Genomic DNA, 17,130 nt, shown 5'->3' on the forward strand with positions numbered 1-17,130 from the left:
AAGGTTGGGGGGGGGTGCGGGGGGGTTGTGCGGTGCCGGGTGCCCGGGTGGAAGTGGCGCTTGAGACGGGTTTCGGATGCAGTCGTGTTTTGGATATTTGTGTGGAAGGGGATGGATGCAGGGGTGTCGCAAGATGAGAGGGAGTTCCGGGAAATCGCATTATGATAACTCTGGACGTGGTCAACTGTTTCCCTTCTTGCCGCGTGTCCACGTGTTTTTATTATTACGTATTATTTTGAGCATTTCCATTGGATGAGAATCAAGGCAAAATTATAGTGGACAGGTGTACGTCTTCGGACTTAGCCAAACACGATTTTCAGAATGGAATTCAATTTCTCTAGAGTGTGTCGATCGGAACGATAGACCGTGTCATAAGGGGATTTGTTAGATATAAAACATGAAACAATAGCCCCTAGAAAGTCAACCATTGGTCAGTATATGTTTTTGAAATCAGAAGGCCATCACCACGGGTAAAGCATTTGCTTGTCGATTCTAGCGAAAACCAACTTGTTCATGCATATAGAGGTGTACAAAAGAAAATATTGGTTTTCAGTAAGCATTCTTTAAGCTAATTTTATACCGGTAGCATAGAAACATGGGCTTGAGTGCTTCTTAGTCAGTTTTAACTGAGAAAAAATTTAAAGACAGTCAATCTTCCAAAGAAAAATAGAAATCGTGGCCATCAAAGTTGAAAAGAAATAAACTTCGCATATTTTTATGTTATAATAATGCTGTGCCGGATAGATACTATTGCAACAAAGTCCAAACTTCCTTTATTCCGAAGGTCGACCCCCTCCTTTTCCCCTGAGGGGAGGCCCCCAAGCCAGTCCTTATAAGGAGGTCAAGTCTGCACTTACAGTTATAATCATGAAGAAAAACTAAGGTGTGCGGCCCTACTGTCGCCGAAATTCTCGCCGGGGACAGCAACCGGCCGCCGCTTCTAGCCGACTTGAATGACTACCTGCACTGCATGATTACGAGCTGGGAGCTCGTTGCAACTATACTCTAGCTAGTACGTCAAGAAATAGTGTCCAAATTGATGTTCGAAATATGCAAGTTAATGCATGTATTTTTGCCAAAGCCGGCCTCATACTAGTGGATGCATGTACCTATGCAGTCTTGTATGCTTTATTCAATGACTATTGTTGCGAATGCCTATGCAGTAGTAGCGGCTGTGCCAGTCCTGGTCCTGTGGTAGGAACATGTTGCAATTTTGGTGCGGGCGGTGTACAAGTACAGCAGATTCTGTCCGTAGTGAATATGTCGTGAGACAAAACAGACTGACGAGGGATTACGCTATCTGACCTGACCTTCAAAACCTATACCAAAGATCATGCGACAAGTTACGGAGGTAAGACCCCAGCACTAAACACCTGTAGTCCGGCCCCTCTTCACCCGTGATTGAGCTCTGGGAACAGTTTCATTGGCTTCATGCCACCCGTCACGGCCTCATTCTGTCTTGGCCAGGGCGCCTCACTCTTGCCTAAGTGGTCCATAAGCCTACCCTCTTCCGCCTCACCAGACCGGAAAAACAAAGTACCTCATTCCACATGCACACAAGGCATGTCGCCGTTCCAATACCGTATCCAATACCGTATCCAATACCGAATTCCAGGCCAATACATATCCGTCATGGATTTTTGCATCGAATGGAAATCTCGAAGAGGCACCACATCCCAAACTGCTTTCCCGTCCCTGCCTCAGTGAGTATACTGTAGGCTCACCGCCGGAGTTTTTAAGAGGCACCACATCCCTAACTGATTTCCCGTGCCTGCCTCATTGAATAGGCCCTCCGCCGGAGTATTAAAGAGGCTTCCGGCACGCCATGGCTGCGCGGGGGAGCCGCACTACTCTTCACAGTGTTCGAAGTCTGCATTCCAACAGAAACCATGTTCTCAACAAACTTCATTTTCAGCGCTCTTGCTGTGGCATGCTTAGCATCTCTGACGTCAACTGGAGTGTCCATGGAGCCGACTTCTGAAATGGCTCCAGTGCCGACCCCAGTTTCAGCAACCTTGGACCCTTGTTTCTTGGTGCCAGACTCAGGGCCATGCTACGGTGCTTTTCCGAGATACTTCTATAACCAGGATACAAAGGTAAGAAGAAAGCGTCTCTGTTCCAGAGCGTGCCGCACCATTCCATATCGTTTGAACAGATGACTGACTTTGTTTATCACACACGAGACTCCAAACTAATAGAAATGCGCTCAATTCATATGGGGCGGTTGTCATGGTGTCGTGCCGTTTAAAACGCTTGATCATTGTAAGCGTGCTGCCTGTAATCCATGTGACCAAAAGCCGGAGGTAGGCCCGTGCAGGGCCCTGATTCCAAAATATTTCTTCGACAAGCGGACAAGGGTAAGCACACTGCTAGACTGACAGAAATATCATGAATACTTTGGCTGTACCACTGACCATATTCCCACTCTTGTTCATTGTGCTTATCAGATGTGTGAGAGATTCTTCTGGGGAGGCTGCCGTGGCAACGTTCCTTTTGATACTCGGAATGATTGTCGAAGAGCTAGATGTCGCAAGCATTGAGTACTGCATCCCTAATACTACAAAGGATGAGAGGACACATCCCACACTAGAAACTGCATTTCAGAGTAGGAGGAACTGAGGTTAGAAAGTCAAAACAGAGTTAAGGCAAGAAAAGAGACTTTTACGCGTTTACGGTAAAGAAAGAGATCCATGTAGACAACGAATCCTTTGGCGTAATCGCTTCTTTTTCAGAGGCTAGCAAATCTCTTGGGGGACTGCTGAAGATGTGAACTGAACATATCCCTCCCCTCTCAATTGCGAAATGTGAGGAAGACATTGCAGTGTCTGTATGCATTTTAATTTGCTTTGAAACTAAGTTCTCACGTTGCCGACCAATATCTAGAATGGATGGGGATGGGTGCAATGGCATTAATGACGCGGGTGAAATGCCCCGATGCACGCGCCATACTAATTTTTAGATTCCCGTACAAGCATTCTGTCACTGAGATGATGATTTTTTTAACGTCCCCCGCACTATGAGCTTTAGAAGAAACGTCTACCGTCGAACTGTTTGTACATCTTGCATAGTGGAATTTGAAGTATCTGCATCGCTGCTGAGATGAGGTACTTTTCAAGAAGGGCGGGATCCCTAGAATAGTCCTAATGAGAGGCAACGTTGTATTCATTTGGAACAGGCAAGTGTGCTGCGTTCTACTCTTTCTAAATTATAATAGCACTATTATATAATAGCACTATTATTTCCTCGAAAGCGTTTGCTGAAACCATGTGGTGCGGTGAGGATAGCTGGAAATGAAAGATCCTGTCGATGAATAAAGAGTCTGCATGGTTCTTCGCTGTTGCACACAGATCCTACCATATTTTTCCTAGTGCGCTGAGCATTTGGCGTCCAAGCAGTCTGCCAGAGTCACAAAAGGGACGTTTCCCAAGCAGCCGCCCCACACAAAAGTATCGCATGCCTTTCAAAGATAATATATGAAATGAGAAGACAGGTCAGAGAAGCATATCGAGACCCCGCAAAGCGTATGACGTTCGGTTCAATGTGCTTGCTTACCCCTATCTCCTTGTTGAAAAAGTGACGAATGAAGCGGGCTTTGCACGGCCCCGGATCGGGGCTTTGGTCACAAGGATTGCAAGTGCTCTCTTCGCATTCTTCGAGACTATGAAACGGAACCACTCCATCGCATCCACCCCACATGAACTGCTCACAAGTCTGGTTAAATTCACATCCGACAGATCACACGTCCCGAAGAAAGGAAGCGTTAGTTCATCAAATGCCTCTTCAGCACGAAGAGTGGGGAAGGACAAGTTCCCTTGCTGAAACTTACCTGCCGCTCGGAATCATAAAAGTACTTGGGAATGAGGGCTTCACAAGGCCCAGGGTCAGGGGACAGTGTGCATGGATCTTTCACAGGGGGCCATGACGGTTTCTTCTCCCTGACCACTTGCGGGAGTGCACTCGCGATCGAAGTAAGAAGCACAGTGGCAAGCACAATTGCAGAAAGTAGAGTCATTTCAATCAAGAGTTGTTCTGCCGGTATATCGAGCCAAGTCACTTCTACGTAGATACTAAAACTGAAGACGAAAAGATGGTAAAGCCGCTCGTTTTGAAGGTGCGCTCAAGCAAGCAGAGCGATGTTTTACCTTATTTAAGCTTTTCACGACTTCGGCAGTCAACCAGAAGTCAGGGCAAAACGTGGTATGCTTCTCTTTTGAATTGATACATTGGTTGTCGTTCAAAGAAGCCGAGGGCTCCATCATTGGTCAGCCCTGGCATTTGCCAACTTGGCATCCCTACTCATTTGACCTTCACCCTTTGTTGAGCAACATCTTCGGTGCCATGAATGGGCAACATGGACCGTAGTCTTGTGAATTTCTTCTGGAGAGTAATTTATTTGGTGGATACAGGAAGCCTATTATTTGACACGGCGTCCACAGCGTTTGCGAAAAGCAATTATCTTCCGCCTTTGGTGATACGGATTGGGACATACACATTGGGCCATCGAAGTCGCCCTTTACATGCAGGCATTGACATTATTCTACTGTAGTGTCCAGGTGCTGTCGGGCAATAAAATTAAGACCTCTCTGGATGCCGCTTTCATCACTGCGCGATTACAGTATTGCACATCCTACAGTACGTCAAGTATGAGGTGTGGCAGGGAGGAGAATACTGTACCAGGCGCCTAAGATACGGTAATATCGTATAGAATCGCCAGGTTGCGGGAAGAGACGTTACAAGTAGTACGCGAGATGAAAAACATTGCTACTTTCTAGATCACATCCTCCATATCTTCGGACATGAATTGACGACGTGTGCGCCAGAGACGAAAAATCATGGACATTTAAAGCGCAACATTTCATCGTGCTCTCAATGGAGGTTCTAATTATGCGGCCTCGGAAAGAATTTCAGTTTTCAGTTTGAGACTTTCGTCATATTCCCCTTTCCAACTTTGTGGCTGCTTTCCAGGCGGCTGCAGTTGTGTACAAATAGTGCGAAACCTTGTCATAGACAGCTGGAGAAGAATCTTGCGTCCCGGAAGAGCTGGCAGGAACTAACTATCGAAAAGCAAACGCGCATTATCTATCTGGCCACCACGGTACAAACGATGGAATCGGAACACCCCAGCTTTGGCTTGCAGAAAAATCAACTTTGTCACAATCTCTAGGATATAAGGGGTTGGCATTGAGATAGACAGGCCCTCTGCGAGTAGGCGGGAAAGACTTGTATGAAGAAAACTTTCAAAACTTGCAGTAAGGAGCGAACAGCACTCGAGAATGGCCAACTGAAGGTCTATCAAGTATGCACGCTCTTGTTATTTCTCACCAGCTGAGGCGGCAGTGTCTGCTGAAAGGGAACGCTTCGCTTGGGATAAAAAGCTTTGTGCCGGGAGAGCCCAGAAGAGGCAAGTCAATGGGCACACGAACGTTCCCCTCTGCCCACGAGTCTGTAGCTCGAAGTCAGCAAAGTCTTTATTCCTAGAGTGGGGTTCTGTAGCGTGGGTAGCACCCAACTTAAACAGTCAGAACTAGATCGCATTTCGAGTGGGCTGCTGTAGCCACTCGACTAACTTAAACCAATCTGTTCGCGATCAGATGGGTTTAGGAGCACGTGGGAAGATGAAGCGCCTCCATTCTCGCCGCACCCAGGGAGGGACAGACGCTCTTCCTTGCTCCAGCTTGCCTCATGTCACTGCAGGCTTGAGGCGGCCCGCGTACACGTAGTGGCGACCTACGTGTACAGGGAGGTAGAGCTCTACATCACGCGCGATGGCGGTGGTGGGCTCATTTCCAGATAGGCAGAGATAGCGTTTTTTAGTTTCTGTCATCGTGCTATTGATATACCTTCTACAGGTCCTGCCGCGTTCTACTTTCCTTCCTTCTGAAGGGCATTGACGGGCGCAAGTGTATTTGTCATGAATTGTAAGGCTTTGATAAGGGGCGTGCTTGGCAGGCTTATTCGAATCATTTTAGTATTGATTGTTGGCAACAGAATTGGTTCGAGATCCTTCGTGCGGCTTTTAGGGGCCAAGAAAAATGCGAACTCTTTCCAGCTCTGTAAAAGATGTTTAGAATAGAATAACGAACAGTTACGTCGCAGGAAGAAAAACTGGGTCCTTCGTGTGACTGAAAGCGGTAAAACAGAAGGGAAGGATTTTTGATCTGTCAGGGACGTTTTAACAATTAGCCGATTCGTCCGAGAAGGATTAGGACATTCATCTGAGACAAGTTTAGCGTCGGAAGCGTGACTCTAAAAAATCTGCGCGAGTCCGACTTCAGTAATACTATTGTATGGAGCCACATTTTGTAGTGGGATACATTCCCATGCGCCTAATAAGTCCATCTGCATGCCTTTGTGAGTGGCTGTTGGTCATCAGTTTGGCAAAAAAAGGAGCGTTGTGAAGCTTGGTCAGTCTCTGCCTCGTCGGCTGACACCAACTGCTGCTTTGTCGGATTCGTAGGTCCGCCATGGAGGAACGCTGCATCGCATGTGGCGTACAAGTGTGCTTCTCCGCTATGTAGAGTGAAAAGAACCCGTCCTTAGGCGTCCTGATTACGTTTGTCTATAGTTTTTTACAAAGGCACAACGAGAGAATATGTGACGCATTTGAAATCTGGAAGCAATTTTGGATAGGTCTTCAAAACCAAAAGAGTGGTCGCAAAGTTGGTGATTCCTCTGGACGAGCTTTTTGAGTTTCAGGAAGACTGGGAGAAAAGAGAAAAAAAGCAGTGTCTTCCATACTCCCGAAGCAAGCATGTAGGGATCTGGATGAAGGATGAAGCGCCTCGACGGAAGGCCGTGAATGCAGCAGCAGCGTCCCGTCCCGCCCCAAAGATACAAGTTGTGCCGAAAATCATGATGATAAAGTGGTTTAGACCTAGGCAACCACCACATTGAACGAGTAATGTAAATAGGGAAGACGGGCAAGGTTGCGGGGGCCTCTTGCAGAACCGCATGAGAACACGTGTGAGGTACGTTTAGGTCGGACGCGTGTCGGAAGGCATTAAATCTGGTCAGAATGTGTGAATCGGTACGCGGAGCGAGATTGAATCACAATTGAATCACAAATTGGACACGTCCACGGCCCTGCACTCTTGAGAGACTTATAAAAAATTATTGGAAAAGCTTTCCTCTCATTCAACCAATCCATTCATGCCAAATGTCAGGGTGCTCCGGTGCTGGCATCGCCAACTCTTCGTTCGGAGTGACCCTCACTCTTGAGAGACACTCTCGACCATCACACGCTCGCCCGGCTCTGAATGCGGCCCGCAGGACTCGAGGCACGTTCCAGCGCATGCAGGCTCAGTACTTGTGCGTTCTTAATTGGCTACAGAATGTACACGCTCACCTCCAGCAGAACCTCGCGCTCGTCTTACAGTATTCTTACAGCCTAATTCAAAATCTTACAGTAATGTTTTCAGCGTTTTCGTATTTCGTTTCTCGAAATTCGACACTAAAAAAACCCCCAACCTCTGCTCTGTTTACGCTGTCTCCACCTGTGCTGCCCCACCGCGCCCATCACATTCTGCCCTAAACCTTTGCTTTTCTTTCCACGCTTTTCCTCAGCCACTCCTCTCATCACCCCCTCCCAAATCCCCTCCCTCCCTCCCTCCCTCCCTCCCCCCCCCCCACCTCACTATTCGCGTATGGACGAGTCTCCAACCTCGTCAGACTCGTCGTCCATGGACGACGCCTCTATGTCTTCCTCGGACCCCTCGCACGCCGGCTTCCGCTTCGATCTCAGCGAACCGGACGATGACGGCGACTCCACTGGTTCGCACGGCGACTTTGACGACATGCCTGACGACGACGATGATGAAGAAGATGATGATGACGACGACGACGACGACATGGAAGACGAAGATGACGACGACGACGACGTCTTAAACTCCCACATCCGTCCACATGTCCTCAACGTCATCGCCTCGGCGTTTTCCGCCTCGGGCTATCGGGCTGCACTGCACTCTGACGCGCCCCCCCCATTTCCAAACCAGCTCACGCCGCTATCCCTTTCTGACTTCTCTCACATGCCCGTCCCGGACGCCCCATTTCTCCTCCCGTCGCGCCGAGTTGGCATGCGTTCCGGCGACCTATCCAACTTGTCGAGTCACTTTTTCCTCGACTCTTTCGATTCCTTGCCCACCCGCAACTTTACCCAGCTCCTCTCCGCGATAGGCGGCTCCATCCGTCTGCGCCTGGACACCGTTGCCCCCTGGCAAGTCGAGCGCACGGACCCCTCCCTGCTCTTCACTTACGCCTCCCGCCTCTCCTCCGGCATGCCCATGTGCGATTCCCGCGTCTTCGCCGCCGACCTGTCGCTCAGAGGTACCGCCTCGGCTATCCATCCCATGCTGCTGCGTCCCCCGACACCCCCGGCGGGCCAGCACGTCGTCGACGCTACCCGCTCTTTGTTTTCCACCCTCACACGTGCCACTTCCGCGGAGCGTTCCCCGTTAAGACCTCTATCCCACTCGACGCGCCAGCCACAAGTCCGAGTTTCTCAGGCAATGACCGACGTTTCTGGCTACATCACGGCTGCGGCTGCCGCCTCGGACGACCAAGACGCGTCGGAACGACCCCCCCCGCCTATCGCTGTTTCCACACCCCAACTCCAAATTGCACGCGCGGAACCCACACCTATAGAAGTGTCAGCAGATACCTCAATGGCATCTGGGTCATCCGCTCCATCGCGAGGCGGTGCCGGCCCATCCTCTTCCGTAGCTACGGAGGACTCGGTAGAGGCTGCCGAGCCCTCTTCTGTCGCGGCCTCGCCCGCAGATTCCGGCCTTGTCGCACCTCGCCGCGACACGGAAACTGCCCCGACGACGTCCGGTGCGAGAGCGCATGGCACGGGCTCGTTATCTAGTTCTCGCGATCAAGTTGACTACCTTGCTGAGTGCGATTTGGTGCGTTCTGTCGAGCCGATGCAGATGCCGGGTCCCTTGGACTTCTTCTCGGGCCATGTGCCGCGCGGCGGGAGACATTCGTATGATCGGCTCGCACATTCGCGCGACCGAGATCGAGACAAGATTCCGAGCGGCGTGCTAAAGAGGTGGGTTTACGACCCGCCGTCATTCGGCGGCGACAATTTACCGGCCATGTTCGGCAACGATCTTGCTCACAGAAGTGGAAGGGGACACGGACGCTCACCGAATCCAAACATCCCTCTACTCGCTCCCGAGTCGCATGAGGCTGTCAACACGCTGAGCACCAGGATTATGGGCCGGCTAGAAACTCTGCTTACGGAGATGACGAAGATTGATGAGGATGTCGCAGAGCGTGAGCGACGTGAAGAGGTAAAAAAGGAGACCGAGAAGGAGAAAGCGGAGGCAGAGAAAAAGAAGGCTGAGGAGGAAGAAGAGGCAAGAGAAGAAGAGACTTCACGAAGAGCAGCAGAACCATCCAGCGAAGTTGCGCAGGCTCCCGCAAATGAAGAGGTTGCGATAGATTCCAATGATGTCTCTGCGGTTGCAGCTCACCGTGCCGCTGCGGCAGGAATTTCTTTGGACGCCCCAGCAAATCGGAATCCGGAGGTGGTGGAAGCGGCCATCGCCAGTACTGGAATTGACCCCGCCTACCTTGCCGCGCTTCCTGATGAGATGAGGGCAGATATCTTCAGTCGGGAGTACGAGCGGATTTACTCTACCGCGAGGGAGGAGGCGGGCACCTCATCCTCTCCAGCTTCTACTACAACCGTGCCTCAGGTGTTCTTGATCGCGCTGCCACCGGCTTTGAGGGCTGAAGTCCTAGAGCTGGAAGTCCAGTTCCAGCAACGACAGCAGAATGCATCTGGGAGCAACGGGACTGGACCAGGGGCGAACGGAAATAGGGAAGGGTCTGGACCGGCTGGTGCAGCTGAAATGGATAATGCTACCTTCCTTGCGACTTTAGCGCCAGAGCTTCGGGCTGATATCCTTCGGACGTCGGCTGACGCAGATATTCAGTCGCTCCCTCCCAGCGCGGCAGCAGAGGCTCGAGAGCTGCGGGCGAGAGACTCCAACGCACGTATGCTTTGGCCAGAATCTGGCATCCTCGGGTTTGAAGGCCGACGCTTTACCAACGGACTGCGCGGTCATGGCCAGGGTCGGCACGGAAGCCGCTCAACACCAAAACAACCACCAGCGTATCGCTGGAAGAAGGTTGAATATGGTTGGTTGCGAGAGAGTCCAAAGGCAGCGGACGAACCGACGTGTCCCCTTAAGGCAGATGGACTCTCTGCTTTGATTCAGATGCATCTGTTGCGACGCGGACATTATGGCAAGACATCCCTGTATCATGTTTTTTCTCAGGCCTCAAAAAATACGGAAGCCCGAGAACTTATCTTGAAGCAGCTTGTCGAACTTCTCACCAGCAGCCTTTTTCAAGATGCCCGACAACGAGAAATTCATGCCGACAAGCATATGGGGGAGGATTTCTCCCGACAACATGGGACGACAGCGAGACGCGCTTTGGAAATGCTAACATTGCTTTGCAAAAACGACCGCGTCGTTGCGGAAAATCTCCTAGGACTGCCGAAATCTAACCAAGAACTTGGGCTCATCCCGAAGAAAATCACAGAGAGCACTACAATGAGCTACCACAACGGCAATACCAGCCTTGCAACGCTTGTTTCACTCTTAGATAACCCGCTCTTCGAACGGAGCCAGTCACATATGGAGCAGCTCGTGAGCTTGATAAGCATTCTTTGCTTGAATTTACCGCCGGCGTTTTGTGACAACTCGGATCCGAAACGGCCTGGGTCGCTGGCACGCCTCCGACGATCGATATCTGATTTGAATGACGATATTCATGAGTCAATGACGGTACTGTTGGATACTCACGATGATCCTCAAGGAATCTATCATATAGCCGACGATGGTGAAGACGACGACGACGACGACGATAGCGAGGATGATCATGGTGTGTTCGAATCTCCAGACATTGAAAGACAGGAGCGTAGTTCGCGCACACGGTCGACAAGCAACGGCGATGGTGCGAAGAAAGACAAGGAGTCAGTAGTTCACATTCCCCCGCAGTATCGCATTCCCGCGTTTAAGAGAGAGGATTTGGTACTCCTAACTAGGGTTCTTCTTCGTTCAGGATGCAGTGAAAAGACGTATGAGCGAGTCAGCCGTTCAATAGGCATCTTAGGCGAATTGGTACCGATCCGAATAATTTTTGTGGAGTCACTCGTTCAAATTGCCGTTAACGCCGGACAAGCTGTCCATGAAGAATATCTTCAGCTCATTGAGGCGTTGGAGGCGGCGACAGGGCCCCAACCGAAGAGAAAGAAACGAGATGTCATTGCTTCATTTTCGTCTGCGAGTACAGCTAACGAGCGAACGTTGTTGCGTGTCGTGGAGTCCTTAGCTGCTCTGTGGGAACACGAAGCTGAGGAGGCTGCGCCGAAGAAACCAGTTTCGAAGGCTGAGGATAGCGACCAAGGAAACAACACAGAGTCAAAGAAAGATGCCATGGGAGATTCTGACTCAACTCCGAGAGAAGCACGTAAGGATACAGTTTCAACTCAGAGTCGCTTCCGTCCGACTATGATCATAGGATTGAAGGCTTTATGGAGCTCCCTTGACAGAATACTGGAGCTTACTTCGGATGAGGGCGCGTTGAGAGATGGCAAGGCTCAACCCTCGTCATCTAGGTCCTCTCTATCTCAGTCAACTGTATTGAATGTTGGCAGGATGAAGTCGGCGGCCCGAACTATATCACCCATATTGGCTCGGCTGAGCGCAATGATAGAGGCGTTCTTGATTACACATACAGCTAAGGACCCCACGAAACCTGGTGAAAATCTCCCTCCGCCATCACCCCGCTCACCGGGCTCACCGACACTCGGAAGGATACCATCAAGTCCACGTGATGCTACCTTCGCTCCCTCAGATGGGGATCTCGCAGCTTTTGTGGAGAGACACAGAGTACCAATCAATGCACTGTTGCATGCTAATCCGTCTCTGCTTGAATCGTCATTCAAAGGTGCTTTGCGTCATCCCCAGGCGATTGATTTTGATAACAAGAAGGCTTACTTTCGAAATGTTATCAAGAAACGCAGTTCTGAGGCCCACGCAGGAACCATACGTCTCAATGATATTCGCCGAGAGCGTGTATTTGATGACTCTTACACAAGGTTGCGGAAGCGCACGCCTGAAGAAATGAAGGGAAGGTTGCATGTGCAGTTCAAGGGAGAGGAGGGAGTGGATGCCGGCGGGGTTACAAGGGAATGGTACATCGTTTTAGCAAGGCAAATTTTTGACCCGAATTATGTCCTGTTTACGCGATCAGCTGCAAAGGCTGCGACTTACCAGCCGGATAAGCGCTCTTATTTTCACTCTGAACACCTGGAGAACTTCCGATTTGTGGGGAGGATTATTGGGAAAGCAATCTACGATGGACAGCTCTTGGATGCGTACTTCACACGTTCATTTTATAAGCATATTCTTGGTTTGAAACCAACTTATCATGATATTGAGGCTCAAGACCCCGAGTATTATCGCTCTTTGAAATGGATGATGGAGAATGATATCACGGGTGTGTTAGATTATACCATGAGTGCAGAATATGATGAATTTGGAAAGCAATCGGTTGTCGATCTGGTGCCAAATGGAAGGGAAATTCCAGTTACAGAGGAGAATAAGGGTGAATATGTACGGTTGGTGACGGAAGTGCGTATGACAAAGACGATCGAGAAGCAGATTGAAGCTTTCAAAAAGGGATTCTACGAGCTCATTCCCTGCGACGACATTAAGATCTTTAACGAGCTGGAACTAGAACTACTCATGTCGGGGTTGCCAGACATTGACATGGCTGATTTGAAAGCGAATGTGGAATATACAGGCTACACTGCCTCATCACCGCAGGTCACATGGTTCTGGAGATGTGTTTCTAACATGGATCAAGAAGACCTGGCGCGTCTCGTGATGTTTGTGACAGGAACCAGCAAAGTGCCCTTGGAGGGCTTTGGGACGCTTCAGGGTATGAATGGGCTGCAAAAGTTCCAGATTCACCGTGTTTCCGGGAACACAATGCGCCTTCCCTCGGCTCACACTTGCTTCAATCAAATGGATTTGCCAGAGTATAGCAGCGCAGAGATTTTGTCAGAGAGATTGCTTCGCGCAGTTCGGGAATGCAGCGTTGGGTTTGGATTTGCATAGGGCGGAAACGAGTCGTGAAGGCAGGAAGGTTGATGGAAACTGCAATGACTGTGCACGCTCTACGTGGATAATTGCTGTGGTCAGCGCAGCATGTTGCTGGCGATGTGCATAGTCTGATGGGGAAAGATACCAATAACTATGGGAAAGCAGGTGAAGATTATCCGACGACAGTCGGGCTTAGCGTGTACGTGACGAGGAGTTTGGAGACGTGGTCGAAAGTTGATTTGCCGTTGCAGACACCCGGGTGCACGGTGCTGATGCAATATCGCAGACTCTTTAACTGGATGACTACAGGACACGGCCCTTAATGAAGATGGTAAACTATTTATTATGCTTGCAATATATTTGCGTAGACACACGGAAACAGGGGAACGATGTCTGACAATGCGAACATGGCTGTTTATCGGCGCAATAGGCGGATGAATTGATCTGGGTTGGATGCAAGTATGCAGTATCATAGAGAGCAATACCCAGAGGCGTTGACGTTGTTCGGACGGATCTCTTTTGCTTAGTTCATCTATCCATGGAGTGTGTCCACACTGCGACTGAAGGGATCGCTAGTCTTACAGTATTAAGGTGCCGTAAGCAATACGATAGAGAGGCAGCCGTCTATCCCAAGAAGAACCTTCTCCAGCTCTGCCATGGCAGAAACCCACCGCATCTTGGCATTGCCATACATAACAATAGTGATATAAAGCGGCACGCAGGAGCGCATGTGGAATAAACTGTCAGGACTACTGGACAACTGCGCATGACCTACCTCTTCCGTTGCTGATGGATCACTCCCATTTTCATCTCCAGGGGTCGGGCTGGTGCAACTCTAAAAGTCGAGCGGGCAACTTACTCTGGGCACCGGCCGTATCTCTGCTTCTTCCCCCTAAGGATAAGCCCCGAGCCGTTGCATCGCTGGCACCTTCTCTGGCGGACGATGCGCTCTCCAAAGAGCACTGCGGCCACGAAGAACGGGATGCACAAAGCGACGCTGCCGGTGATGACGTAGATGTCGGGCCCGGGCCCGGGCTCGAGCATGCGCGGCGCGGAGCGTGGTCGGCGGGAGGACTTGCGTGTGTGGCAGATAGCGCGACGGGGAAGGGGCCGCGCGGTCGGGACGAGGACAGGAAGGAATGCCATTGCGAGGGTTTGTGGCAGCGGGGGGGGGAGGTCCGTCTTCCGGGCACAAATCACTCGCATGGTTACACGTGTGAAACGGGATTCGTTTCTCCAATTGTCATAATTTAGTTGGTTAGAGGCTGTTCTGCCCGAAGGAAATGGCCAACCAGAGAGTGCATTGCATTTTGCACGAAGACACCTGCTTTCGAATTGAAGGGCTGGGCGAGATGCCTTGTGTGCGAGCTCGCAGTCGCCAGGTGATGCGCTTGCACAACAGCTGGTTGCCCAGAGCAACGACACACAGTCGCTACCGCGTTCGTCTTCGGTCGCACGCAGCTTTGTTCGAACAGCATGGCACGCTCTTTATGAGAGAGAGGCCGGAGAGATCGAGCGTGCCCATCGGGGTGGTGCGGCGAGGGGTTTGCTTTGGGCTTTCGCTTGAAGAACGGCTTCAATTGGCATGTCAAGGTAAGGACGAGCTCGTGCTGCCGATCCCGAAGACCGTAGTGTGCACACAGCGCCCACCACGATCAACGGAATGACTATAACGGATTGTTCAAAAATCGCTGTCACTCCGTTTCGGTTTAGGTATGTCGGCATTTCGGTGCTGCTTCCGCAGCGCGGATGCGTTCACTCTAGAGGTTATGGAGGTGCTGCGAACTCCACGATCTGCGCCCACAATCAAGGCACGTACAGGGGACTTGTTTATTTCGTATGAGGAACGTACAACTTACAGTCGACCAACCTGGGCTGGCGCGCGTGTGAGATATGCGCGGTCTGCTATGGATCCTTCGAAAGCATTCCAGACTCTCTAAGCCGCTTCGTCGGAACCGCCTCCGCCTTGCTACTCTCATCGCGGCTTCGCTTACTTCCATCCACCGCCATGCTATGGTGTCCAGCCCGATCTCCACTCACACCTGTCACCCCTCCGCCGTCAGAGCCATTGCTCGAGGCCGCACCATCGACGCGTCGCCCTTTGCCGTTACCTCCGGTCCGCTTCCCCGGTGCCTTCTCGATGAGCACACCACGATGCCGTGTTCGCAAGTGGTGAGATTGGGACGACCGCCACTTGAACCTCTGTGAGCATCCAGCGACCTTGCATGCATATGGCATCTCGTTTGTGTGCGTCCGAAAGTGCACCGTAAGACTGTATCGCCGTTCAAACCTCTTGGTGCAACCGCTGTGTTGGCATACGAAACGTCCTTGCCCAGCACTGTCCCCTTGCGTGTTGCCGTCATGGCTGTCATGTACGCTAGAAGCAATGGGAATTGCTGTTGCTACAGTTGTTGATGGTCCTGTCAGTGTGGAGGGTATTGGTTCCTGCTTTGAGCCTGGAGCTATCGGGAGCGAAGACAGATCAGGCCTCGATTCATGCAGGGCCAAAACACGCCCTGGTTCTGCCGTGTTAGTTTTTGTTTTCTGGTTGGGATGCCGTTGACGAATGCCGGAGGGATTGAGGGTGCTGAGGGCAGTGCCATGTTGGCGATGAGGCACTTGATCGGAAAAGAGTGGCCTCGGTTGTGTCTGTAGGGCGTAGTCCTCGTTGGAAGGCTGTGCACCGAAAGACCTAACGTACTGGCCTGGGGCTGTTTGCGAGAGAGGTTCCGCTTGCGCCGGGCGTTGATAGGGAAGTTTTGGGACGGGGTCCAGGGTCCATGGCGCCATCTGCTGTTCTCCGCGACTCCTCTGCCCCAGGTCGGGGTCTGCAAACTTGTCTTCATTGTCATGCGACGAAGAAGGCCAGTATGGCCGGCCAAATGCGTTGTCAAAAACATTCTGACCGCCTATCGGATTTCCATATACGTGCGTATCCAATTGGGGGGTGGATTCTGGCGCTACCTGGTGCGGGTCACGATAGTCTCCTGGTCTTAATCGAGAATAAGCACTACCTTGCATCTGGTGGGTAGACAGCTGCAGATCGTTAAGGCCACCGGGGCCGGGGCCCGATGCGACGTTGGATCCATCCCAAGGGACTGCCGAAGGGCCCGTACGCTGTTGCTCGGGTCCAGAATAGCCATAGTAATTGCCAGGAAGCGCTGCTCTTGAGCCAGACTCAAGCTGTGACGTGTTAGCACCAGGGCTGATCGACAAGGTAGTGTACAAGACAAGCGCATGGCTTTCTCTCTTCGGCGGGGCCATATGGGACATGCCGTCGTCTCGCCGCCTTGTCGGGGAGCCTTGAGCTTGACTGGGTGCCGTTACGAAGAAGAGAGTTTGTGAATCTCTCCGGGACTGCGCCATGCTGGTTGGTACAGTTTGTGTCGGAAGATGTGAGGCTGGATCACTTGGAAGACTCATTCTGCGGTTGTACCCAGGGATTGAGCCTTGGTTCCTGTTAGTGTTAGTGTGCAGTATTTGAGGGTTTGGGTTGCTGGGTTCCAAGTACCTGTACTCCATTGTTCTCGCGGGGTTGGGCTTTGGGCGATGAAGCTGTCTGTCCATGATGGAAGCAGTCTGGGTGCGAATGTGATCGTCAGTGTGTTGAGTTATGTAGTAAGTTGTTGTACAGACAGGAGCTCGAATCTCCTTAACAGCGATCGCAGGTTAGCAGCCTTTTGTTGCATGAATGGAAAGGTGAAATCTCATGCAGACTGATGACGTCAGCGGGACTGTTTTGGTTACAAGGCTGTTGGCATGGCAAGAGGTGTAGTAGGAGTGAATCTGGTGACGGGCGTTGGAGCGACACGGTGAATGGCTGATCAGTCGAACAAGATCAGTAGCCAGAGCGGATGGAACAGGACGACGTGGGGTTCGGGGATGAGACTAGGGGTTTTGTACGGAACGAAACAGAAGAAAAGGAATGAAACTTTGAGTAGTTTGTGGGTTGAGGGCGGATGATGAGTAGGGAAACGGGGTAAGTTTGGACGGTGGGGGGGGGTGG

General features: G+C 51.2%; 6 protein-coding genes; 4 read left to right on the forward strand and 2 right to left on the reverse strand.

Moving 5' to 3' along the window:
• The first annotated feature begins 1,857 nt into the window (after nt 1–1,857).
• On the forward strand, nt 1,858–2,700 carry CHC_T00005518001 (hypothetical protein). XM_005716621.1 is given in 5 exon segments: nt 1,858–1,982; nt 1,983–2,096; nt 2,199–2,357; nt 2,448–2,540; nt 2,541–2,700. 3 exon segments carry the CDS (start codon nt 1,983–1,985, stop codon nt 2,538–2,540), a joined length of 366 nt encoding a protein of 121 aa, XP_005716678.1. The 5' UTR covers nt 1,858–1,982; the 3' UTR covers nt 2,541–2,700.
• Nucleotides 2,701–2,979: 279 nt separating this feature from the next.
• Nucleotides 2,980–4,195, reverse strand: CHC_T00005519001 (hypothetical protein). XM_005716622.1 is given in 5 exon segments: nt 2,980–3,364; nt 3,365–3,457; nt 3,553–3,711; nt 3,827–4,012; nt 4,013–4,195. 3 exon segments carry the CDS (start codon nt 4,010–4,012, stop codon nt 3,365–3,367), a joined length of 438 nt encoding a protein of 145 aa, XP_005716679.1. The 5' UTR covers nt 4,013–4,195; the 3' UTR covers nt 2,980–3,364.
• Nucleotides 4,196–7,847: 3,652 nt separating this feature from the next.
• On the forward strand, nt 7,848–13,627 carry CHC_T00005520001 (hypothetical protein). XM_005716623.1 is given in 2 exon segments: nt 7,848–13,139; nt 13,140–13,627. The coding sequence occupies 1 exon segment, from the start codon at nt 7,848–7,850 to the stop codon at nt 13,137–13,139; it is 5,292 nt and encodes a 1,763-aa protein (XP_005716680.1). The 3' UTR covers nt 13,140–13,627.
• Nucleotides 13,628–13,662: 35 nt separating this feature from the next.
• CHC_T00005521001 (hypothetical protein) lies at nt 13,663–13,863 on the forward strand. The gene has a single exon (XM_005716624.1). The coding sequence runs from the start codon at nt 13,663–13,665 to the stop codon at nt 13,861–13,863; it is 201 nt and encodes a 66-aa protein (XP_005716681.1).
• Nucleotides 13,864–14,509: 646 nt separating this feature from the next.
• On the forward strand, nt 14,510–14,791 carry CHC_T00005522001 (hypothetical protein). Its single transcript, XM_005716625.1, has one exon. The coding sequence runs from the start codon at nt 14,510–14,512 to the stop codon at nt 14,789–14,791; it is 282 nt and encodes a 93-aa protein (XP_005716682.1).
• A 238-nt stretch (nt 14,792–15,029) lies between these two features.
• CHC_T00005523001 (hypothetical protein) lies at nt 15,030–16,691 on the reverse strand. Its single transcript, XM_005716626.1, has one exon. The coding sequence runs from the start codon at nt 16,689–16,691 to the stop codon at nt 15,030–15,032; it is 1,662 nt and encodes a 553-aa protein (XP_005716683.1).
• Between the last annotated feature and the right edge of the window lie 439 nt (nt 16,692–17,130).

The sequence above is a fragment of the Chondrus crispus genome, genomic scaffold (genome assembly GCF_000350225.1).
Source record: "Chondrus crispus Stackhouse genomic scaffold, scaffold_3, whole genome shotgun sequence".
NCBI classification, from domain to species: Eukaryota; Rhodophyta; class Florideophyceae; order Gigartinales; family Gigartinaceae; genus Chondrus; species Chondrus crispus.

Coding starts and splice junctions, on each gene's coding strand:
- CHC_T00005523001 (XM_005716626.1), bottom strand. CDS start 16,691: ATGGACAGACAGCTTCATCGCCCAAAGCCCAACCCCGCGAGAACAATG.
- CHC_T00005520001 (XM_005716623.1), top strand. CDS start 7,848: ATGGAAGACGAAGATGACGACGACGACGACGTCTTAAACTCCCACATC.
- CHC_T00005519001 (XM_005716622.1), bottom strand. CDS start 4,012: ATGACTCTACTTTCTGCAATTGTGCTTGCCACTGTGCTTCTTACTTCG. Junction 3,712..3,826: donor TTTATGATTCCGAGCGGCAG/GTAAGTTTCAGC, acceptor GAATTTAACCAG/ACTTGTGAGCAGTTCATGTG. Junction 3,458..3,552: donor TTTTCAACAAGGAGATAGGG/GTAAGCAAGCAC, acceptor TATCTTTGAAAG/GCATGCGATACTTTTGTGTG.
- CHC_T00005522001 (XM_005716625.1), top strand. CDS start 14,510: ATGCGCTTGCACAACAGCTGGTTGCCCAGAGCAACGACACACAGTCGC.
- CHC_T00005518001 (XM_005716621.1), top strand. CDS start 1,983: ATGGCTCCAGTGCCGACCCCAGTTTCAGCAACCTTGGACCCTTGTTTC. Junction 2,097..2,198: donor TCTATAACCAGGATACAAAG/GTAAGAAGAAAG, acceptor CCAAACTAATAG/AAATGCGCTCAATTCATATG. Junction 2,358..2,447: donor TCTTCGACAAGCGGACAAGG/GTAAGCACACTG, acceptor TGTGCTTATCAG/ATGTGTGAGAGATTCTTCTG.
- CHC_T00005521001 (XM_005716624.1), top strand. CDS start 13,663: ATGGAGTGTGTCCACACTGCGACTGAAGGGATCGCTAGTCTTACAGTA.